Source organism: Semicossyphus pulcher, unplaced genomic scaffold (genome assembly GCF_022749685.1).
Source record: "Semicossyphus pulcher isolate SPU_LCO1_2020_fin unplaced genomic scaffold, fSemPul1.0.p SCAF_15, whole genome shotgun sequence".
NCBI lineage: Eukaryota > Metazoa > Chordata > Actinopteri > Labriformes > Labridae > Semicossyphus > Semicossyphus pulcher.
The window spans coordinates 13,943,365-13,969,092 of record NW_027211659.1 but is presented as its reverse complement, the minus strand read 5'-3'; the positions used below and the strand labels follow the sequence as shown (position 1 = coordinate 13,969,092).

Sequence of the window (25,728 nt, the reverse complement as noted above, 5' to 3'; positions counted from 1 at the left end):
AAAAAAAGTATTTCCTGTGTGAAAATGTGCAAAATACCCACAGAGGAAGACGTGTTGAGGATAAACCTCACGGAACGTGGTTTAAAAATATGTGGAGGAAATTTATTTTAACTTTAATTGGCTGACTGTTGTTAAATCGGTGTTTGAATGATTCAGCCTGTATTTATGCCAATAAGCCCCAATCATCAGATCTTTAATTGCACCATTTGAGCAAGTATTTAATATGCTTTACAAAAATAATGAAGTTAAGAAATGTTATTAACACAGATGCGTAAAAAACTCAACACGCACTTAATTGGAATTTCAGAGGCGCACAGCTGTCAATGAGACGAGTGGGGTTTGATCATAAAGCCAGTGTGTGTGTGTGTGTGTGTGTGTGTGTGTGACAGTCAGGCCTTCCCTCAGATAAACAGCAGATGGCGATAACTGAATGCAGGTCCTGCGACCAAAGCGATCTGAGGGAGGTCGTTCCAGTCCAGAGGCATCAAATCTGAAGCGCACGGATGTTTCAAAAATGACTATTAAGCCTTTTTAATAAGCTAAATTATATTTCATTTTTTAATTCAACTGCGCGTGCATTCACATCTACACCAGATGGCCATATTTGAGTACTAGCCTATAAAGAATATCTGCTTTTAAAATGATCAAAGCTGCAAAATCCACACGAGGAAAGTAACTAATTTGGACCCACATAGACTTCATGTTACTTTGATAAAAAAAACCCAACTTATAATGTTGTAAATGGGTGCCAGCAACAGAGTACAAGTAAGGTGTCACGTTCAGGGCCCTTAAGTTACAGGACCAACATCACCACGGGAGGTGTGAGCGTATTTAAGTAAGTCTATGTCCCTGTTGTTGTGCGCCACACATGATTTAAGTGCTCCACAATGACATTACAAAACAACAAAATAGATCAAACGATTCTCTCAGGCTCTTTATTTTTATCCTATTTAATCACTCATCTGAAAATGTGAGCCTGATCCCCTATGGGCCTTTGTTCTAGGTTCTCCACCCACAGCCTGATCCAGCGGTACGTCCGCTAAAGCTTTCAATCTTTAGTTCATTTAAAGGTCGATTTATAGGTTGCAGGGGGGGAAATGAGCTTTATTAAACATATTGTAATACAAATAAATAACCCATCTGCAAGTATCATTATATATATGAAGCAGGTGGGATATAATGTATGGGGAAAAGAAAACATCTAACAGATCGCAGTGCTGGAGTGCGTAATTTCCTGCGCAGCCCACAGAGTCCGAGTCGAATAAACCCATAAAGAAATTATTATATAAGATCATTTAAAACAGGAAACATCGTCTCTGCAGCGTTTTTTACTTATGCAGATTTCAGCCTCCTCGCATCTGATTCAAAAGCTAAAAGCGTCCACGTCAGCTCGCGGAGATGCGCGTGTTTGGATGAACGAGGAGGACAGCATGCGGGGCGCAAATCAGCTCCAAGCTGCTGACCGACGATGATATAAACATGTGACCGCTGTGTTGTCGCTCAGTCACAGCTACACCTGCCGGGATTACACACACACACACTCACAGCGGAGGTCTCTGCTCGTCTCTGGGACGGTGAGCTGCTGCTGGGAGAGGAGGATGGACACGACGGACCAGGGTGCTCAGGTAGAGCCGCTGCTGCCAACGGTAAAGACACCTGCTCTCTGGGGACACATTTACCTATTAGAAGAATATTTTTAGCACGCCTTTTTTTTTTTTTTTTTTTTTAAATCCGGGCTGCAGTCTTAATCTATGTGATTTGTGATGCGATTTAAAATACAAGCATCTTTTAGATACAAAAATGTTAGGGTCAATATGTCTCTTACAGAAAGTAGCAACCTGTGGAGTTTTACTCCCTTACAAGAGCCGTCTCTTTGTGACCAAGAATGACAGTGTCAGCTTGCATCATGATACCACATAATTTATAATTCTATTCAATCTAATTGAAGCAACCAGCAGGCTTTCACAGGTTCTACTTTTATGTCTCAGTTTGATGCTGTTTTAAGAGTATATGCTATAGGCGCGAGTAAGTGATGTCCCATTGCTTTCCGCCTGATAGATTTCCTATAAATATAGTGAATAAGGTGTTCACATGTTGAAAATCAAGTTTCATGTTAAATGCAGCAAATGTTCTGCAGGGTGACGCTACAGGCTGTTCAAATTCACAGGCAGCTAGCTCCCACACACAGACAGACATCCCTACAAAATAAACCTTCAGTATTTGTGCATTTTTATTTGGGAGGGTATTGGACATTTATACAGATATAAAAGCAAAATACAGTCTCTCAGGGCATCTTTTCAGACACACGTGGGCAGTCCCTATTGGTCTCTGCTGATCATTTGGGAGGAGATTTGTTATTATCCATTTGCTGTTTACACAAAAAACAGATTTTTCCATTTAGCCGAAGGTTTTAGACTGACAGGCTTTTGGCTCGGAGAGTGTCTCTGCTCTGGTACTTGTTTTAGAGCCACATGGCTTTGGTTTCAAAATGCAAGGTCGCAACCTGACCTTAGTAGTCACTGAGCATTTAAGAATCTAAAAATAACACATCAGGGTAAATCTTAATCTGATTTGGGGCAAAAATGTTTGGATTTGATGAGAAACACAGATATTCTTGCATACGAACCGTTCTACCTTATAATTAAAGTGTTGATATTGTCTCTTGCAGATCAACTCTCCCTTTGGCTCATCAGCTGGGCGCGGAAGTTTGGTGAGTTTTTTAATTGGGATTAAATGAGAAACTAAAATGCCAAATGTATATTGGTGTTGATATGTAAACACTTCCTAAAGAGTGCAAGCAAAAGATGTGGTGGAGCATCTGGAGTGACCAAGTTGAGTAGATGATCATAAGCTGATCCATAGCTTAACTTCACACATAAGGCGGAATGAGAGTGGCGGCACAGTATGAATGAAGCTTTGTCTTTAATGCTGCTGCATGGGCTCAGCAATGATGTCACGGCTGTAATCTGGTGATGAGTGACTGGTGACTCTGCCGATAGATGCTCGATCACAAATTACAGCTGTTTGACACAACAGGAGGGGTTTGAGCCTGTCTCGGGCATGATGTGAAGCAGGGGAAGCCAGAGTTTGCACTGCAGAGCTCAGCTTTCAGTGCGTGGTTCAGTCTGTCTGAACTGATTATTCATCTGAGTAGCGGAGGACACAGAGGTTAAGCTCATGCATTCTGAAAACTCGGAGGCTCCCTGGCTCTTCAGACATAAGGTAGGACGAGGGTTTCATCTTTGCTGGCATAACATCAAAGCTAATGTCAGATTCAAAATAATCTTTGTATTCTTCACCTTTATTTGCTCAGCTATATTGTCTACTTATGTGTAAGCACGTTCAGAGTGATGGTCTGTGGGAAGAAACTGTTCTTGTGTCTGGTGGTTGTGGCGTTCAGAGCTTTGTAACAACAAAACTGCAAAGGGGAGAAGTTGGGAACATGTGGTGCCCCAGGGTATGATGGGTCTTGCAGTTGCTTCCTGAGTCCTAAATGGAGGGAATGTTGGCATTGGTATGCAGTCTTGACTGTCCACTGTAGTCGGTTCCTGTCCTTTTTGGTGGTCCAAATCTGACACTGACTGATGTGTGGAGAACAGACTGGATTACTGCCAAGTAGGGCTGGATCAGCCGCTTCTGAGACAGGTTGAACTTCCTACGCTGGAGTAGGAAGTGCTGGGCCTTTTTGATGAAACCTTAGGTTAGGTCGTGGGAGATTGAGGATCCCATACACATGAACTGTGGTTCAGGATGGTGATGGGGCAATGATAAAGGGGCTCTTCTAAAGTCCAATGTCATCACCATTGTCAGCACCACAGGGCACTCTTTGACCTTGCGTCTTTTTGCAGACTCGACTAGCCCCAAATTGTTAATTGGTTAACAGAGATCGAGTTCTAAAGACTTTTTTGGTCTTTTCCTTTATTTGATAGGACAGCTGAAGAGAGACAGGAAATGTGGGGAGGAGAGAGTGGGGGATGAAATGCACCAGGGAGTCGATCCTGTGATCAGTGGGTCAAGGACTGTAGCCTCTGTACACGGGGAACCTGCTCTATCTAACTGAGCTAAACCAGTGCACCCAAAGACTTATTTTTTCATGTATTATTGAAAGGGACCCTTCTCGCTAAGTGTCTAAAATGAGTGTCAAATTATAGGAAATCTGCAAAAAATAAAAAAGGAGCTTTTCCCTGCTTAGCACTACTGATCCCTCCTGCAATTAGTAGGTGGATGTCTGTTAAGTTTACCAAAATCAGGCATCAAAGCTGCAAAACACCTTAAAAAGCAGCTCTGAAAGAAATATAAATAGTACTAATGTGTCCTCTTACAGGTTGTTGAAGTTTGCAGCAGAAACATTTAAGGATTACAGTGCATTTTGTGCCACATGAAAGCCTGTGCTGTTAATGATATTGCTGCCACTGATGGTTCCAAAACTGCCACAGCCATCTGTAGGGATCAGATCCAAATATGTGCCACATCCTGTGATATCACTTCAGCTGTGCAATGTGCCAGTCCTTCAAAAGGATTTTGTGGTGAGTAGATGATTAATGTCTAAAATGAAAACAGCAGTTGGTTTAGTTTTGCTTGGGAGTTACACAACCATTAGTATACTTGAGGTTTTCTTTGAGTTCTGCTTCTTCTTTTCAACCTTCTTTGTGTAGATAACCAAGTTTCTTGATCTGATCTTGGTCTGAATTAGTAGATCAATCTTTCATGGTTTTATGTTTACATCTCAGCTTGTGGAAGTGAACCCCGTCTTCTTCATTCGGCCATAAGTTCTCTTCCACATCACACCTTATGTCTTGTCTCGCAATCCACCAGGCAAAGGATCTTCTTGTGTGCTTATCCCATCCCTCAAAATTCTGCAGCTTTGTCTAGACACAGAATTTATTGCATCCAAGAGGGATATCAAATAATTTGGCTTGCGGTCATAAACTTTCTAGGAAAGGGGAAAAGAATTGCCTCATGGGGCTGAGGGAGGAAGCGTATGATGGAAGAACTACTGACACCATCCGGGGCTGGGCTGTAAAAAATACTGACTTGTAGAGAATGGTGAAATGTAACATTGTCCCTTTGCACAAGTCTTCCATAGATGTCATTGGGGAATGAAAATCTGTGCTTAGTGTATGTAATTAAGGGTATTATTGTTATGTTTATGTGAATAGGTGCAAAATTAAGTTTTTGTTGTTCATAAATTTAAATTAATCCACAGTTGAATCCACATTGATCTCTTTTGTGCTGAGTAAGTTCAGTACTCAGAAATGTGGGTTACAAATGGTAAAAAAAAATTTAACCATTGTATTCAAGCACAAACACATTTAATATGGGCTAATGTGGCTTGTGTTTTAGCTACTGGCGGTTTAATCTGAGCAAGTATCCATGCCCTGTGTATTTGTAGACAGATTACCAACATCAGCCTCGTGGCCTGGATTGCCCATGTGGCACTGCAGCTGTGAACAGCAGTGCCCTTCATTATCGTAATGCCTCGATGGTCAACTGGTGGTCAAGATGGCACAGGGAAAAGCTAATACCAAGCAAGCTCTCAGGATAAAAAAACTACTTCAATAAATGCTTTAAATCAGCGTTTAATTTCCAGGATACAGTGTTAATCCTGCAGAATTATTTCCAGAGATAAAGGCAGCAGTATGTTTCTTTTGCTTTTATTTCCCAGCTGTTGTGCTTGGATTTACGGAAAGAGACCTTATTATGCATATATAGTTTTATCAGATAAATGATTAAAATGTACAATGTACTTATTGGATCCATCTGCTTTTTACCCATACTAACTGTGATGTGTAGCAATGGCAGTTGATTTACCTGGCAATCCAGGACTGTTGACGTTACCTTCGAAGGGTGGTAACCCTGGGACAAAATCCAGGGAGATGACTAACCGGACCATCAGGCTTCAGGTTCTTAAACCCAGGGTTAGACAGGGTAAATCGAAAATGATAAAAAAGGGCCCACCTGGCTTGTTCAGCGTTGAGCTGCTTGGCCGTCCTGATGTACTCTAAGCTCTTGAGGCTGGTCCAAACCAAGAATAGCCTGTCAGTCCCATCCAGCCTTTGCCTCCAGGGCTCCAAGGAGCCAGGAAATGCTGAGAGAGGACAGCTCAGATGCCCTCATCCAAAGCATCCACCTTCTCAATGAACTGCTTTTGGTGATCTGGGAGAATGAGGATGGGTGCAGAGAGGAAGCTCTTTCTTGGCCCACGTAACGCCTGATCTGCCTGGGGGAGCCCAATGAAACTTGGTGCATGCTTTCAGCTAGTGGGCTTGGGCCAATTAGCTGCTGCACAAACTTCATTGAGTCTATCTGGATTAGTAGTTCTGGGAGACAATGAATCCAATGAATGGACGGTAGAGCCATGGAATTTGCACTTCCCATCCTAGATGAAGAACTGGGATGGGAAGAGATGCTGCAGGACCTGGTGAACATGCTGAATGGCGGGTCTTCATCAGCAGAGGCAATGGGGATGTTGACCAAGTACATGAAAACAAAACTGGTTCAGCATGTCAGCGTGAACATGGTTCACTAAGGCCTGAAGAGAGCTGGTACATTGGTGGATCTAAAGGGTATTTCAAAGTACTAATAATGGCAGCTTGATGACAGCTTGGGTTGTTGATCTAACCTGATAAAAAAAACAGTTCAAATGTAGACAAAATAAGAGGAAGGGGAACTGCTTCTTCTTGGTGATATTACTATTTAGGCCATGGTAAACAATGAAGATAAGAGAGACTAGTCTTTATTGTCCACGATGGAGAAGCCCTCTCTCTGGAGCTCAGAGAGTAAGGGCATACTTTGGGGAGTAGGTCACTAGCACAGTCATAGGACTGTGTGGCAGAGAGGTGGCATAAGCCTTTAAAAGCTCTGTTAGTTCAAGGTAACAGGAGGAGACATTGGCTAGGTCCGGTTAAGCAGGAGGAGATCTGAAAACGGGAGGCACAGGAGCAGAGGATAAGGGGTCTGAGAGGGCTCCTTGGTAGAAACTGATCGGAAGCAGGTGGAGGGGAGGAAGTTGTTTGGCTTACAAATGCCCTCCTTTGTACTGACAAGCCTTGTCTTTTACTGGACATAAAGACAAGAACTTGCCAAGCTAGGAGTAGTAAAACCACGTACCTTTCCATAGACAGGGCTGTCAATCTTATGGTATGAGCCTGGCTCTTTCCAACTGCATGGGTTCCTCCCGGGCTCTAGAGGGTGCTGAGGGGTCAGTAGACATACTAGGACTAGGTAGGTCTGAGGGCAGCTCTTAAAGGGCCAAGGAGTCTTTGGTGGAGTCATTAAGTCTTAATTGAAAAGACATGAACAAGGGTGTAGGCGTGTTCCAACTGGTGGTTCCAAGTGAAGCCTGCACTGCACCAAGAAAGACGGAAACTCACAGAGTCTCTGTAAAAAACGCTCTTGTCCAGACAAACAGGAACTAAAAAGACAAGTTGCTGGAATGCAAATTGGAACTGTAACTGAAGCAGTGCTGGGATCGGAATCTGGATCAAGATTGGGAACTGGAACAACCGGGATTGTATTGAGAGGATAAAGGCAAGTCATAAGCCGTCGGAGCTGGTCGGCCAGACTGCTAACCTGGCTGTCTATGGATGCTTATCATGCCAAACACAGAATTCCCTTACTCCCAAGCAGATTGACCCAAGTTTTCCTCATAATGGTGGAGTCTGCTTCTTTGAGCTTGAAGTCCAGAGTGCAATTTTGTGGTCAGTTTGTACAGTAACAAGTGGAACTCACAGGGAGAAACAGGACGCACTACTCAGAGAGATTGTGCAAAAAAAACAAAACAGTATTAAGATAATACGGCAGCAGCACTAGGTCGCCAGGAGCGCTGCCCCACCGAAAGTTAAGGGTCTGAAATAAGATGAGTGAGTACCACAAATTAAAACAGGAAATAATGATTGAATTAAAGAAAACGCATGACCTAATTAGCTGGAGAAGACATGACCGGACCTTTAGGGTAAAGTTTTTGGACTAAAATATTCGGCTATGGTCAAAAGTAAACTAGATTAAAAAGACAAATGTTTTTTACTTCCTATTTTTCTTTAAACATTTTCCCAGATTTGCTTCTAAATGTTCTGCCTTTCCCCATCTGCACCATGATGCCACATTCACAGGTTGTGAGTGGGCTGTTGAGTTTTTTCCAGTACAGACAGAAGAAGTGGGTCGTGATCAGTGACTTTTCTCTAACCCACTATAGTCTCTTTATATTCCTCCCCAAACTGGTCATGACACTTTTGTACTGTCTGGTGCCTTCATTAGCCACCTTCATTAGCTTCCTTCATTAACTCTGCTTGAAGCGGTACAATTTAGCTGTGAATGTTCATGCCAAGTTGTGACAGTGTGTTGGTGTTTAATTCAGAATTCATCTGAGTAATGTTGACAAGCTGCAACTTCAATGAATCCCACAGAGTTTTCATAAAAGAGCTCAAAACAAGTAGTGGGCTTTAGCTTTTCGTGCATTGTTAAATGGAAAATAATGATTTCTTTTGGTTCTACAGATTCTCTCTTACCACCTACTCCCTCTCATCTTCTTTCACAAGTGTTACATAAGCAGACCAACGTTCACACACCACAGAATTCTCCCAGTGATCAGACTCTAATCAAGCACATGCATGCGGACTAAGCCATCTCGTGCTATGGGAATGACGGCATTTCCTGCTGCAGGTCTTTAGTTGAGCTGTCATAAAATATATCTGTTCGTCATTAACCGCCTATTTGCTTTTGTCATATGTGGAACAGTTGCTCAGTAATTATGATCGGTAAACCTATCTGCTTGGTGGCTCTGTAGAATTTGTTGGACCGTTCGGTATTTCCTCGTGTAATCTGACAAAAGCTCTGCGCTGAGGATTATGCTCTTTTAGCAGTGCCTGTTTGCAGTCACTATATAGTGTCTATGTGGCCTTAAAAAAAAATTCAGAAATCCAGTTTGGATAACCTCCATGTCGATCAGTCTTGCACGCCTGTTGCGTGCTCCGAATTAGTAACATCATATCAAAGCTCATAGTCAACAAAGTGTTTCATTAAGTGGAGTATAGCTTGATGAAATGGTTTATCTCTCTCCTCCAACAAGTTTAATGTAGCAATGTAGCCGGATAAGTTTGGGTGGCAGAAGAAGCAGGATAAATGAGATGGGATTTCATTAACAATATAGTATGGGTCATTACAGAGGAAGCAAGTAAAACTTTTACTGTAGGTGGGTAATTTATTGTTCCTGTTATGGAAAGCTTTCTGTTTGGACTAAGATGACACTCTTTTCTCTTTAAGATGAGACATCAATGGCAACAGCACTATTCTGCTGGATAATGTGTTTGTTCATAATGCCCTACACTGTGAAGCAACACCAGGTCAACAAACATATTGCCTGCCATGTTTAGGATACATTAGTATCAGGGAAGATAAGTTGTATCATCTTTCAGCTGTGTTGACTTAGTTTTGAAGAATTTAATTGTGTGTGCGTTTGTTTGCCATTATGTGTCCAACAGAAGAATGACGATGAGGCTGTGGTGGACAGAGGAGGAACACGATCCCAACAAGGAACCAACTTTGAGCAGGAAGATCTTGAAGGTACCTCAAAGACACCGAATGCATCTGTATTATACAAAAACGCTTCAAGCAGTGAAAAACTGCTGCGGCTGAGTCCGCCTACTCTGTCCTTACAACTGCTGCTTTCCTCTTGACAGCTTTTTCAAAGTAAAGGAGATGAGAGCAGAGTGGGAGGACTGTGGGTGAGCTGAGTTTGCATCAATAATTTCACAGTCACTGGAAAAACATGGACAATCACAACAAAGATGCAAACAGCACGATTAAGTAGCTTTGGGTAATACAGGCCTGCAGCTGTCCCTGTCTTTATACACACAAGTAGCAATTCACAGCTGTTAAGTGAATCAAATGGCTTCATCTTTTTAAGTGTGAGGAATTGAACTGAAAACATGATCAATAAAAGGAGAAGTCATCACGCTCCTTGTTTGGCTCTTGCAATTTCTTACCCCAATAAAGAATCTTCTTCTGTTATGAATATACTGCACTTCAGCAAAGCTGTACCAATCTTTCTGGAGAGCACTGTATGTACTGTATCTGGTTGTCTAAACCTACATGTTGTACTGCAGTGAGCTGTGTGGGCTGACTTACAACCCAGACATGCTCTCTCTCTCTCTCTCTGTCTCTCTTGCTCATGCTGTCTCATACCTGCACAAACACAAACATGGACACTAAATGTGCGAGGCATTTTAAAAAAAGGTATACAAAGAACTACATCTATATGCACTCACATTATGCAATAAATATAAAAAAATGTCTGATGTAGTTTTATACGTAAAAGATGCTATTTTATGATGTAGCCTATCAAACAGAACCTTATGATGAAGGTGGCATGGTGGACTATTGTGGCTAGTAGAAAAGGCCCGCGACTGGATTTGAGTACAGGAAGTGTTCTGGCTTCCGTTTGTAGTACGTTTGTAGCCCAAGTACGGTCGACCAATCACGCATCAGTAGGCTTCGGCATATGCAGGAAAACAGTCCGTGTGGAGAGCAAAAGCAGGCGGAACATAATCAGCCGTGATGAGATCCCAGCTCCCATCGGCGGTCATCTGACAATGATTTCGCTTCTTAATGATCTCTATAAACAGACATCTAACTGCAAGGTCAGCTAACAATCTGTTCTCGGTCAAAACTTAAGACAAATTCCCTTGACACTGTGTCATGAAAGTTGTTTAGAATTTCCCGACTTCCTTGAATTCACTTTTGATCTGAACACACGGTCGCTTCTCAAGATGCTAACTGAACTGTACTAAACGCTGGCTAAACTGGAACGCCCAACATGTTCACCGTTGCTCCCAGAGGCTACATCCTCGTCAGATGATAGCCGATGGGTTCCGAGATTGCTAGTAGAAATGAACCGGCCGATATCAAGTATCTACTGAAAGCTGAAAGTGAAACAATGCCAAACTGTATATGTCAGAATAATCGTTTCCAACAATGCTTTAATGTTGTTATCCCTTTAAGAGAACCAAAGGTCACTACTTGACTTCATTCACCTTTTTAATGTTAACTCTGATAATGTTTCATTGCACAGAAATAACAGGTGCTAAGTGTGGTATTGTATATTATATAGTGTAGGAGCAGTATGCATTGAATATTACATATTATCTATGAAGCAATTAATCACAGTAAAAACATTCAGCAGAATATATAATAAATAATATAAAGCTCATGTTCGACCACGATCAGAGAAATCAGAATTATTATCTGTAAAGCTTCTGATAGGGCACGCGCACACGCGCACACGCGCACACACACACACACACACACACACACACACACACACACACACACACACACATACACACACACACACAGTCACGTTGCAGTTGATCCTCCTCTAACCACTGTGGGATGTGTCCCTAGGCCACAGGACTCTCTACATCGGGGTCCACGTCCCCTTGGGCAGTACGAGGCACCGCAGCCATCGCAGGCACCGTCATCATGGAAACAAACTCAAGAAGAGGAGCAGGGACCGGGCCCTCACCTTGGTGGAGGGTAGAGAGTCTCCTGTTTATGGTACCGGCCACAATTATGGACTTTAATGCATCACAGCATAAAAAAATATCATATCTCATTAATTGAACTATACAATCTTGTTCCTTGTGTTTGCAGACACTCCGTCCCAGAGAGTGCAGTTCCTGCTGGGCACTGAGGATGAAGACGAGGAGCATATTCCTCATGACCTCTTCACGGAGATGGATGAAATCTGCGCGAGGGATGGAGAGGACTCGGAGTGGAGAGAAAGTGCCCGGTACTGTCATTAACATAAGCATCTACACATGACCTACATGTTGTAACTGAAAGCTCTGATTGAATGGACCGGTTGTGCCCATGATCCCACTTACACTGATGAGAGATGTAGCTGTGTGTCTCAGGTTTGGGTTTCTCTTGCATTAAGTAATTGCAGTTCATTGCTGTAATTGCTTGGGGGAATTAACTTTCGTGACTTTCCTTCTTTGATCAAGATGCAGAATTTATTTCTGTCGTATGAATCATGCTTCTGTTAAAATCAAACATATTTTATTTATAGTGATACCCCGGTGAGAGGCAATAATGAAGGAGAGTAAATTAGTAGAACTGAGAGATATTAGAGCTAAATGTAAGAGAGGGACCCAGAATGAATGAGTTTTATTTCAGTGAGAACAGATGGCTGGACAGTTTGCCGTCTGCTAGCCTCTTCTGACTGGTACTCATGTCTCTCCTGTTACAGGTGGCTGAAGTTTGAGGAGGATGTGGAGGACGGGGGAGAGCGATGGAGTAAACCCTACGTAGCCACTCTGTCTCTACACAGCCTGTTTGAGCTGCGGAGCTGCATTATCAACAGCACTGTGCTGCTCGATATGAGGGCTAATTGTATTGAAGAAATTGCAGGTAACCACTGAAACGAGATACTGCTGTGTGGCAGGCCTTTCACTAGCCCTTTTTACACTGCCAGTTCAAGGAGGGATTATTAGGCCTCTGTTACGTTCCGTCTTCTATGTAAAACACACAGAGCCACAATGGTGGAGCGAAGTCATTCTGCCTCTGAGCTGGCATCAGAGGTAGCAACAGAGGCGAAACAGAGTCAGTGTAAACTGCAGGGCCGGCAGGGTGGAACAACGCCATGTGTGTATTTGACGTGCTTGTTTACACCTCGCGCAAGTTTTGCTTCCGCCGAACTGGGGGCGGCTTTACGCCGGCGTTGCTTGGTCCAATGTAAAATGACAAAAGTGGCATGAGGACGGAGCTTTATGAGGCGTAACCACAGTAAAAAGGGCCTCTGATTGAAGTAGCTTCACTTGTACCTTTGAAGGAAAATAGGCTTTTTGCTTATTTCTCACTAAAGGCGCTAAATTTGTAAATGTGTTACGAGCTCATTGCATGACTTTGTGCTCCTTACATCTGTTAGCTGCAGTGTAATCTAGGAATATGACTATTTATCCTGTGCACTAACTAGAGTTCACGTTTGTAATAGTTTGAAATGTTTATTCTAGCAGCAGAACACAGCTTGTGTTTGGCGTCTCGGCTCCGACCTCGTTACTCCTCGCGCATTTATTTTACGTGCAGAAATTTGAGGATTGATGAGATAATATCTTAAACCCCCCTAGCCTAAGACTGCAGGTGGATGCTGGGGTGGTGGTGGGGCTGATAGGATGCGCACAGTACTGGTGCAGGGCAGTGGTGGCAATGACAGAGCAGAGGGAGAGACAGGAAATCTCGCAGCTTAAATAGAGCACCAAATTGGGAGGAGGTGTCTGTCAGGTGAAATCTGTTCCAATCTTGCTTTTTCTTTCCAAGACAGGAGGGATTCTTTGGTTAGGTGTCCGGCCAAAAAACGAAAGGCCAGCTAACTCTAAACTAACAAGCTAAAGTTAGCTTGGGCCAAAATTTGGTGTGCAACATGGTAACGTTAAATGCAATTAAACAGCTAGTGATATTATTGCTAAGACATAAAAATAATAATCGAAAAGTGAATACAAATACTTCACTGAACCCTGAAATTCAGGGGGAGAAATGCGTGTCTTCTTCTGTAGTAAGGGAGGGACTATTTGCAGTCTATATGTAACGATGCAAGTGGATGCTTTCCTGGTTATCAAATAAAGCGCTCTATTGGTATTAATATCACTATAAAGGACGCTGATATTGGTACTGGTATCTTCAACGTTATCTTCTTTTAAACGATACCAAGCCCTAAGTTGCACTGAGGAAAACTCTGTGTGTGTGTCTTAGACATGGTCTTGGACCACCAGGAGCTGTACTCACCCCTGGGAGATGAGCTCAGGAAGAAAGTGCGAGAAACCCTGCTGAAGCGGCACCACCACCAGAACCAGAAGAAGCTGGCCAATCGCCTGCCGATAGTACGCTCCTTCGCTGACATGGGTCGACGGTCATCGGACATCCACCTGGACAAGAACGGTGAGAGAATGGAGAGCTATGATAAGAGTCAAACCTGAGGGATCATGAGATGAGTACGGCTTGAAAAGGAAGAATCGGTCTTTGCTTGAACTGGTCCTAATATGTTGACACACTAAATGCAAGGTGTAAGCGGTAGGCATAAACGTGGAAGTCAAAAGGTTGAGGAGCCACTGCTTTACTGGCTACTGTGCTAAATGTGGTCAGCAGTTTTTAAGTGTGGATACTCAGGAAATACGCAATATGTGTGTGTCTTATAAGCATATGGTCTTAACTTGCGCATGTTCCCATCTTTTCTTCATTCCTGATTCCATCAAACACCCACCATCTGCCCACCCACCTGCCACAGCCCAACTGAAGTCAACAGGTGCCGGTTTATGCAGCACACCCATGCCCCCTTTCCAGCTTATACTTAAATAACATATTGTAGAGGGGGGTGTTCGCATGATTTGTGTTGATGCTGGCAACCCAAAATAGGTTGCTTTTGTTGATTTGAAGTTGTTTAAAGATTAACAACCAATGTTCAAAAGTACATTCTATAAATGAACATTCTTGTTTGCTGTTGATCTTAACAGTACAATAGCTATTTGGTTAAATCTCTGGGCTAAATTTAGCAGCTGACCGGCTTGTGTTTGGAAGCGTTTCTTGCCCGTGTCATTGCCAACTACATTTGAAGAGCTTCAGGTTTGCCAAAATTCCTCATGACAAAATTAGTTACGCAGAACACACCAAACACTTTGCTAAATCATTTGCTTGTTTACGAGAAGTCTTTGTGGCACATATTGAAAATTTTCATGCTTATTTTTTAAAAGCAGCAATCTCTGAGTAGCTCCTCGTCATGCCTTGTAAGAGTATTAAAAGCTATAATGGTGTGACAGCTCCGCTACAAGCAAGCTTCTGTGATCCATGTGTGATCTTAACTCTCATTTTTCATCATCAGTTGCTGAAATTCAGAATCATTTTTTTTTTTTTTATCATTCTTTGTCTGGATGATCCAGGTCAGATGACAGCCTCCCAGTCTCACTTGGACGGGAAAGCAGATATGAGTAGAGAGAACAGTTCTGTGGACTTCAGCAAGGTGAAGTATACACACGCATCAATACAGAACTGTGCACTTTATTTGACACGCATATCAAGTAGTTCATTTGCAAGTAAGATTTCACCTGCATACTTCAGAATAAACAATATGATGATTGTTAAAGATAGAATACTACATAATATCTAAAATGTATCTCTGACAATTCAAACCTGCGACCGAATCACAGCTGTGCTGATATTCAGCATAACATCACAACGTTGAGTGTGATATTGCTTTTATACAACAGTTATTCTAGCGACAAATTAAAGTAAACAGTAATAATCAGCAACAGCTATTATTTTTGCTCAACTACTTCCACAACTTAACTGAAACTGGACTGTTGTTGCCAAGCAACCCAAACATTCTCCTGCACTCTGAGTCTACAGGTTACCACAGATCAGCTGTTTTTTTAATCATGTACATTTATCAGTATGTTTTCATTGATCATCAACCAGTGAAATAAGAGTTTGATGTGTGATTCAGAGGTACCAGCTTGATTAATCTAGGACATACATGGTCTGCTGTAATGTTAATTAACAATATTCAGAACACCTGGCAGAGGCGGAGTGATACAAAGAGTGAAAAGTCCCAGTGATGTTGTGCACCATAGCTGTGTCCCAATCCAGGGGATGCAGCCTTCGAAGGAGGCGGTCCACAGAGGATGCTCCATTGATAGCCTGTGTAGACCAATAAAGCCAAACTGAAATGAGACGGTCTGGTCTACCCTTGCGTCACCAAACGCCGCTCCTGTCACCTAGCAACAGGTAGCTAGCGGGCTACCTAGCTAGCATAACTAACGTTGTCTAAGTTAACCTATTATTTTTAAGATAATTTGGGGAAACGGCCGGACGCAGTTGTTGGCCTCATTTGAAGGAGCCTTCGAATTGGGACAGCCTTTGACACGCTTCAGTATTGCAACCGTCCTTCAAAGGCTGCAGCCCCTGGATTGGGACACAGATATCAGCACTCATGGAATGCCTCTTATCCAATCAGATTACTTGGTCTGAACTAACTTTTGTATAATATATAAACAGTACTCATGGGGCATTTTTCAGCACATTAATTATTATACCTAAATTGTAGTTGGCAATCAATGATGTAACTTAAGTCAATTGTAAATAATGGTATTTCATATCGTGTATTTTTATGTTTTGATACCTACACTTAATGTAAAGAGACTGATAGCACTTTTATCAGAGTGGGTATTATAATGTGGCACTGTCTGGCTATGGTAGAGTACTTAAATGTAATTGTAATGCACCACTAATTCTAAAAAGGTTAAAAGGTTATGACACTTGTGATATGAGAGGAGTTATTTATGTCTTTCGAACAATAAACGGGAGGTCATTGTTGGTATTTCTAATGGAGAGGTCATCTAGTAAGGATTAGGATTATAACCATGTTAAGTATTATAAAAATCATTCAGCACTGATATAACCACACAATGCAAAATCCTTATGGGATGAAAAAAGGTTGCATGATGTCTAGAACCTTTTGTTCAGGTCATCATTTCATGTGCTTTGTCCTCTTCACAGAAGCAGTTATGAAAATATGCTCTTCTTTCCGGGCAGTATTTTTAGAGGACCTACAAATTGAATGAAACCAAATGACATTCTCCTGGACAGTTCTGAATAGCTGCTCTCGAGCCGTACGAACCCTATGAAGGAACAAACAACACTCCAGTCAACACGAGTCAACTCCACATAATTATCGCTGAAATATCAACACCTTCCATAACCCAGATTTTTCTGTACAATGCACTCACACTGTATTAGAGAGATATAGCTACTGTAAGAGGATCAGATTCATAGTCTGGGTCAGATTTATACGCTTTTAGGCATGTAAAACTGGGAAATTAAAGATACCACATCATGTATGAATTATTATGCAACTAACAAATCAATAACCTTTATAATATTGTATTGTAAGACGTGTGACTTATTTAAATGCTCAGTCCGATGACCGACAAAGCTTGGACAGCTGGACCATTCAAGTAAATCCAGTCAAATAATGTCATTTGAGACTCGAAAATTTGATGCACTTTCGAACATTAATCATTGTTTTTATCTAATAGCGGCTTAGAAATTTAGTAATCCAGAAAGAGTGTGAACTGCCTTTTATATGGCATGTCTTTGTATTGTACACTGTACTTTGTCCTCTTACAGATAGACCTTCATTTCATGAAGAAGATCCCAGCAGGAGCCGAGGCGTGCAACGTGTTAGTTGGAGAGCTGGAATTTCTCAACAAGCCGGTGGTGGCGTTTGTCCGCCTTTCACCGGCGGTGTTGCTCAGTGGGCTCGCTGAAGTCCCCATCACCACAAGGTGACTGCAGACCGATCCACCTTAGCCTTCTACAATAAACATTTTATTTACCGAACCAAGTCTGACCCTTTTAATAAATCTCTGTCTGGTTTTGCTTTTAGGTTTCTGTTTATTCTTTTAGGGCCGTTGGGTAGAGGGCCTCAGTATCATGAGATTGGAAGATCCATCGCAACACTTATGACAGATGAGGTAATGAATCACTCAGGGAAAGTGCATTTAACTATGTTGGATATATTTATGACTGTTTTGAGGAGATGGAGGTGCAGGCACTATGCATAAATTAACAGTCCAGCAGAACTCAACAAATTCCTGAAGTGGTGGAACATTTCTCAGCATGAAACAACGCACAGAGCTTTTTATGAAATCATGCTTTTGGCGATGAGTCATCCCTCATGTCCTCCTTTTTGTCTGGGATTTAGGCTGTCATCCATCATTAGTGAGGAAAAGATGTGCTTTGAATGTCCAAACTTTGTTACACTTTTTTGGAAAGCGTGGATTTAATTATTATTATATGAAGAAGGGATTGTTACACTGTTGTTTCAAAGTAAGCAGGTTCTTACTTAAATTGCATAGCCTTGGTGCTGTCTGTGTTTGTATAGTATGTTCTACACGCTTATAAGGTACAAGTGAATGTGCCTGTCTTGGTAAGGCTTGCTCATACAGTGCAGCATGTGCACTGCGCTGAGTCAGGGATCGAGTCTGAAAAGCAGCCTTACTCATCCTTCCATATTTTGCTGTGTCCAGGTTTTCCATGATGTCGCCTACAAAGCTAAAGACCGCAATGATCTGATCGCTGGGATCGACGAATTCCTCGATCAAGTGACAGTCCTTCCCCCTGGAGAGTGGGACCCATCCATACGGATAGAGCCACCAAAGAATGTTCCTTCTCAGGTAAATGCAGGTGGCCGATTACCTTCGTTTCTTCTCTCTTGGATGTCTGAGAGACATTTTACCCGACAAAGAACCTAACTGCTGTGTGTTTTTTTTTAAACAGGAGAAGAGGAAGAAAAGTAACATTTTACCTAATGGACTGGTAGAGGGTGAAGAGGAAGAGGAGGAAGGTGGCCATGGAGGTCCAGAGCTACAGCGTACTGGAAGGTGGGAAAAAACAAAGGGAAAGAGTGTTATTTAAAAAGACAATGTTTCTTAGGTATCTAATAGAAAGTATACCAAGGCTAACAGAGGGCTCTGTAGTAGCACTGATAGAGTGGTTTCCATAGAAACATCCTGCCTGCAGATATCTATTTGCAGCTAGACTTTTCTATCAAATGATCATATCACACTCAAAAGTTGAACACTGGATAGAAAGCAATGGTGGGAAAGCAAGTTAAGGAAAAAAACAGAAAAATCTATCACCTACATAAAGCTGTCAGAATGAAAATGTCACATGTGAATTCTTCTTATATTTCCAGGTGGTTTGGTGGGCTCTTTCTGGATATCAAGCGCAAGGCTCCCCACTACCTGTCCGACTACACTGATGCTTTTAGTTTACAGTGTGTGGCCTCTTTATTGTTCCTCTACTGTGCCTGCATGTCTCCCGTCATCACCTTTGGAGGGCTACTGGGCGAGGCAACAGAAGGACGCATAGTAAATCACCCACCCTTCCCTCTATATGTTCACAGTGTTCTGCCAAGACTCGCTGTACAATCTACTCAGTACATTAAGCCAGACAACAGTTGTAGCTCAGTATGTTAATGATTTTAATGTAAGTATCCCTAATTAATCTCTCTTTACTTTCCCATTCCACAGAGTGCAATTGAGTCGCTGTTTGGAGCCTCGCTGACTGGAATCGCCTACTCTCTGTTCGCCGGGCAGCCCCTCACCATCCTGGGCAGCACGGGGCCGGTGCTCGTGTTTGAAAAGATATTGTTCAAATTCTGCAAGTATGTTTTTTTTTCTCATGTGACTGTACACATAAATAATCTCACTAATTGACCAATGACTTCAGGTTCATTTAATCTACACATTGCACCATTTGTAATCACATCGCCCTACGCTTAAGTAAGTTCTGCGGACCTGCTCTCAAACATCTGGCTTCCTATAGATCATTAGATGTCCTGGATGTATGCATAGACCATTTAATGTGATTGCGATTATGTCGTCCTACAATCCACAATATTACAAACAGTAAATAATCAATATATATGGTTTAAAATCCTGCTGTGGTTTTCCTGTTTTATCTCAACATAGGGAGTATGGCTTGTCCTACCTGTCCCTGAGAACCTGTATTGGTCTGTGGACAGCTTTCCTCTGTATCCTGCTGGTGGCTACGGATGCAAGTTCCCTCGTTTGCTACATCACGCGTTTCACAGAGGAGGCCTTTGCCTCGCTCATCTGTATCATCTTCATCTACGAGGCCTTGGAGAAACTTTGCCACCTCGGAGAGCACTATCCCTTTAACAAGAACAACAACCTGGCCAAGCTAACCATGTACTCGTATGTGGACGCTCATTCTCACGCAATATGCTGTTTACAGTAGTGAAAAAAGGAATAATTACTAAGTATATTTCTTTGGGCTACTGTAAATCCCTGACAAATGAGGGATTATTTAGTCACCCAGATGTTCATGTGCTTCCACAGATGTTCATGCGTTGAGCCTTCTGACCCCACCAATGGCACCCTGAAGTTTTGGGAAATCAACAATGTCACTGCCTCAGAAATCTACTGGGAAGCACTAGAGGTCAAGGTACTATCAACGCCAACTTAAAGAGAAGAAAATATTTACAAAAACACCCCAACCAAAAATGACAAAAAAAATCCCAAATGGATCAAGGTGATATACAATGTTGTGTCTATCGGCAGGAATTGTCAAGTTAGACAAACAGAGATTGAAAAGAATACGTTTGGATTTTCCACCTTAAAGTGGCATGCTCTCGCAGATGGGAGGAAACGGAACACAGAGATTAAGGGCATGTAGGCAGGATTATATTGGATTACTCGTTGCAAATCACTGTAAAAGCACATTTTGTTGTACTCAGTTAAGTTTTTTGTTCTCTAAACCCTGTAAGAGGAAACCTAGAGCCTGGTGATCCCTCTTGTATTCCTCATAGCGTGATACATTTAAACAACTCTGCCCTCTGCGTTTTGTCGTAGGACTGTATTGAAAAGCGAGGGGAGTTTGTGGGCAGCGCCTGCGGCCCTCATGGACCCTACGTTCCTGATGTCCTCTTCTGGTGCGTCATTCTTTTCTTTTCCACCGTCTTCATGTCCGCCTTCCTCAAGGAGTTCAAGTTCAGCAACTACTTTCCCACAAAGGTATTTCTCTTTATTCACTGTGATAACATCAGAGGTATTATGATCCAAGAATGATGAAGATAAAGCTACAACAGTTACTGAACATGGCTCTAGTTATGAAGCACAATGCAGTGGTGCACTCTAGTGGCCAAGTAGAGATTATGCAAGAGAGAAACATGGGGAATTATTTTTTACATGCTTCCCTCTCTATCAGGTGAGGTCTATCATCAGTGACTTTGCTGTTTTCTTCACCATCCTCACGATGGTGTTAGTCGACTACGCCTTAGGGGTCCCTTCTCCAAAGCTCCAGGTTCCCAGTGTGTTTAAGGTGAGCAAGTCCATCAAAGAAGGCATGTACAATATTTGATTAACAAATTGCTAAATACATGATCATTTTTTATCAAGTACCAGCAACAATTATTTTTGTTTTCTTTCAGCCAACGAGAGATGATCGAGGTTGGTTCATCAACCCACTGGGGCCTAACCCCTGGTGGACCGCTGTCATTACGGTGGTTCCAGCTCTGCTTTGCACCATCCTCATCTTCATGGACCAGCAGATCACCGCCGTCATCATCAACAGGAAGGAACACAAACTCAAGGTGCTCTTCTATCCTGGCTTTGAGCCTGGTTGCATACCACATTCGCAAGATAGCTTAGAATAGTTTCAAAGTTCTTCAAAAATCTGTTAATTACTGGTGCTTTCCCCCCTTCAGAAAGGCTGTGGGTACCACTTGGACCTCTTCATTGTGGGGGTGATGCTCGGCGTGTGCTCTTTGATGGGTCTGCCCTGGTTCGTAGCAGCCACTGTCCTCTCCATCTCCCACGTCAACAGCCTGAAGCTCGAGTCTGAGTGCTCGGCTCCAGGGGAGCAGCCCAAGTTCCTCGGCATCAGAGAGCAACGCTTCACCGGCCTCATGATCTTCACTCTGATGGGATGCTCTGTCTTCATGACATCTGTGTTGAAGGTCAGACGCTGTCTCTTTGTTTTTTGAGTCTGATTTTAATTCCAGTATTATAAAATGTGACGTCAATCCTCCCTGTGTAATGTTCAATACATATTCTTTGGTTAATTTTATAATACAGTGATTTGCTAGAATGGAGCATTTACTGACACTTTTCATGACTAACACTTTCCTCAGTTCATCCCCATGCCTGTGTTGTATGGAGTATTCCTTTACATGGGAGCATCATCTCTCAGAGGCATCCAGGTAAAATTCTTTGATATCTATATACTCTATATCTGATTGGCTGAGATTAGACCGACAGTTGCTCAGTGTAGTTAAGGTTTTTATTATAGATGCTCCAACTGGATAATCTGTGTCGACAGCTAATTCTCACCAAGCCATGAAAGGGGCTCGCCTCCATATTGTCTGGCTGCCCAGATAAAAAGTGTTAATTGGCCTCTAGTGTGTTCCCAGCATTTATGAAAACACCTGACTATTATTTAATTGCCCTGTTTACTTCTTTTTATCTTCACTTTTAAGTACCGCTATTATTGGGTTTGAAAAATATATTTAACTTTAGATGAATACTTTTTGCGAGGAAAAACACTTTGTGGCACAGGTCTGCTTTTGCAGAAGATATATAGATGATGGAGTTTGTCCAGCAGCCATTCAGCAACATTATCTGTTTTGGTGCTTGATGTTCAGGCAGTGCATAATATTTTTTTGCCAAATGATGACCTAAAAGACTATACAAAGCTGAAGAGTTGAAAGGGCAATTTTAATTTGACAATTATCAATTAGCTGATGAACATAGCATTCAGCATTAAGCTGCTTAACAGACAGATACAAACACAGGCTTAACTGAATATTAACATTGCTCTTTAACTACTGGATGTGTGGACAAGCAGCATTTTCTTTTCTGCTGCCCCCAAGTGGCCAAAGAATTCTTAATCACTATTCTTTATCTCCAGTTCTTTGATCGTCTGATGCTGTTTGGGATGCCAGGTAAGCACCAGCCTGACTTCGTCTATCTACGGCATGTTCCCCTGAGGAAGGTGCACCTTTTCACCATCATCCAGCTCAGCTGTTTGATCATGCTCTGGGTCATCAAGACCTCGAAGGCTGCCATCGTTTTTCCTATGATGGTAAAAAGTTTTCTTGTTTTACGTGCAACCATGAACTTCTGCAGCACTGCAAAATCTTTTATTAGGATACAGGTTTTTTGTTTACTCGGTTGTTTCAATTCTTTCTTAATTCTGCAGGTGTTGGCTCTGGTGTTTATCAGGAAGCTCATGGACTGTTTCTTTACTAAGAGAGAGTTAAGCTGGCTGGATGACCTCATGCCAGAGAGCAAGAAGAAGAAGCTTGAGGATGCTGAAGAGGTACTGTTGCTTTCATAAATAAATAGCCATGAACTATTTCAGCACAAAGCGTATGTCCACTTAATATCATGTTATTAATATTCAAATGCATCTCAATTTACCTTTTTTAAACCTTTAGGAGGAGGAGCAGAGTATACTAGCAGAGGATGAGGGAGTAGTGCAAGTGCCATTAGAAGGGTACAAGTAAGTTACATTATGCTAACACAGTTTTTAACTGCACACGTTCATTATTTGTTCAAAAGTGAAGAACTGTACATTGTGACACTGCTTCTCTTTTCACAGAGGAATACCCGTCATCAACATCACTGATGAAATGTCAAAAGGTTCTTTTGGAACGACTTGGAATGCCAACAGCTAAGACATTTGAGAAAGAATCCAGACCTCTAAACATTATGGTAAGACTTTATGTATATTTAAATAAACAGCAAAACGCCTTGTAGGTTATCTGGTTAGTTTTGTGTTGGCAGAGATCATGACTTAAAAAATACTTCTAATTACAACTGATGACGGTATGAACATTCACGGTTACAACATTCTGCATAATGAATTATTTAATACTGCATATTTTTCTCATTATAAGTATGTCTTTTTACTTCAAGTATAATTTTGAATGCAGGAAATGTAGGGCAGGAAATGGGTACAAGACATGCAAATGTAATCATTTGCAGACTTCAGGAGATTTAATAAACACAAAAGGCAAATCAAAAAGGCATACTGTGCAGAGCTCAGAGAAATCAAATCCAAGGACCGAGGTTACACAGTACGATGAAAGGTTTGACAAAAGGTTTGACGAAGGACAAACTGGCACAGAGACAGGGGAAGACAAATGCTGTGTTAGAAATCGGATACGATATACTACATACTACAAACTATAGACTTCATACTGCATACTGGGGCTGGGCGATATGGCCAAAATCCTATATCACGATATAGGATTTTTCATATGATAACTATATGTATCATGTGTATATGTATATATATATCATATGTATCCGTTTTTGCTTGGGCTGAGCCGGAGTCCTTTTCTGCATGTTGTGTGTCCGCCCTCTCTATGTTAATAAACAGCGCCTCCTTCTATGGTTTGCTCCAGGTTCACTCCCATTTGCAAGGCTTAGAACGTCTAGCGTTGTCAAAAAGACGTATGATAGAGACGATTTATAGAAAAATTCATAGGATAGACACTTTCACATCGTTTTGATGATATATACTGTCATATCGTGCAGCCCTACCGCATACTGCGTTTGCTGGTAGTATGTAGTACAGAGCTGTTCAAATTTATTTTGCAGTATGCAACGCCAGGTGCCAGTTTTGGAAAGTTTCAACTGCCTTTAAGACGTTCCAGCGCTTTGCATTGTGGGATACAGTAGGCGAGGCAGACTGGTCCAATGCATACTGGAGATTTTTTCCAAATCAGTATGACATCTGGGTATTTTTGGCATACTGTAAATTTTGCTTTTGTTTGCATACTACATACTATATTTTGGCCAAATCAGTACATACTGCTAGTATAGTATGCCATTTCGAACACAGCCAAAGACTAAATAGACAGGGGAGGGTAATCAAGCACAGGTGAGTCAATCAAGGAGCAGGTGAAAACAATAAAGGCAGGGCACATCATCAAACAAGCAGGAAAACACACAAAAACAGAAAGTAGAACATCACGGTAGACAAAGTAAAACAGGAAATGATATCTGAACAAAATTAATGGAATACAAAACTAAACCAGATTAACTCATGACAATATGTGCCTATCTATTAATATAACACCTGTCTTTTTTCCTTCTTGTAAACAGCTCACTACCAAGCTCACAGTATTTCACAACACTGGTGTGCGAGACAAGAAAAGTGGAATGAAGACGACTGAGGACAGTGTTGTGCGTCTTTGTCACTGTCCCTTCTGTGTGGTCATAAACAAATCTTTATAGTGTTCTGCTGTCTACCCATCCTTCAAGTTAACTCATGTAAATCTCTCTGAATTAGTGAATAACTGTGTTTTCTGATGTGTCACAAATATTCTGTCTCTTCATGAACCGTCTATTTTCTCGTGTTGTTAATGTCAAATTGTACCTCATAAATCCGGACTGTATTATTTCACTGGCTGTAAACTATGAGAATGTAAGGTTGGTCTTGCTGAGAGATTGTTTTCAAGATATTGTTTCAGATCTATTTGTATTTATTTTGTAAGATTCTTCGTCTTTTGAAATACCATCATATCATATCCCTGATTCATATCTATTTATATACTGATTCCCAATAATTCTGTATTCTTTAACTTATTTATAGACATTTATATGACATGTAACATCAAGATCTAGTAAATAGATAACCATACATAAACATATCCAAACTACTATAAAATGATTGTACCATTCTGATGAGATGAAAGTGATTGTGACTGATGGCAATGAGGCTTTAAAATAGATTGATAAGGGCAATATAAGAACATCTCTTACGAACAAAATGCAATAGCACTTTCCGCCAGAATGTCAATACTCTATTTATATAAGAGGTTATTTATCTATATATTTTGTGGAATAAAATGAATATGTTTGCTACTAACCAATGAGACTTACAGAATTCTGCCTCCTGGTGTCAGTGTATCGCTCATGTTGTAAATGGAAATTTGATTAATCTCATATAGTACTGTTTAGCCTAAATGTTTGTATAAAGTTTAGTGAATCATAAATTATAAAGCTTAACCATAAAGGTATTTAACCATAAAACATCCCTGATACAGAGGAGTTTAAAAAGACCTAGCAATGGGTTTATTTTTAAAGAAACAATTGAACTATGTTTATCTTGTCAATGTTATTTTAATGTAATAAATTTCTAAGGGCA

The 25,728-nt window shown here is 41.5% G+C and overlaps 1 protein-coding gene across 1 annotated transcript; it reads left to right on the top strand.

Annotated features, from left to right (window-relative positions):
* The first annotated feature begins 1,389 nt into the window (after positions 1-1,389).
* On the top strand, positions 1,390-25,728 carry slc4a10b (solute carrier family 4 member 10b). Its single transcript, XM_069662846.1, has 26 exons — positions 1,390-1,646; positions 2,669-2,710; positions 9,480-9,561; positions 11,401-11,553; positions 11,650-11,788; positions 12,248-12,408; positions 13,747-13,932; positions 14,928-15,007; positions 17,173-17,330; positions 17,432-17,519; positions 18,075-18,221; positions 18,325-18,428; positions 18,743-18,917; positions 19,080-19,213; positions 19,521-19,766; positions 19,911-20,016; positions 20,424-20,585; positions 20,779-20,892; positions 21,002-21,163; positions 21,278-21,529; positions 21,704-21,772; positions 22,480-22,653; positions 22,771-22,890; positions 23,009-23,073; positions 23,173-23,285; positions 24,684-25,728. The coding sequence occupies exons 1-25, from the start codon at positions 1,599-1,601 to the stop codon at positions 23,246-23,248; spliced, it is 3,243 nt and encodes a 1,080-aa protein (XP_069518947.1). The 5' UTR covers positions 1,390-1,598; the 3' UTR covers positions 23,249-23,285; positions 24,684-25,728.

Bases quoted from the DNA above. Each gene is read 5' to 3' on its own strand.
- slc4a10b (XM_069662846.1), top strand. From the start codon at position 1,599: ATGGACACGACGGACCAGGGTGCTCAGGTAGAGCCGCTGCTGCCAACG. The intron at 21,773-22,479 runs GTAAAATTCTTT...CTTTATCTCCAG, and splicing joins CATCTCTCAGAGGCATCCAG to TTCTTTGATCGTCTGATGCT. The intron at 22,654-22,770 runs GTAAAAAGTTTT...TTAATTCTGCAG, and splicing joins CCATCGTTTTTCCTATGATG to GTGTTGGCTCTGGTGTTTAT.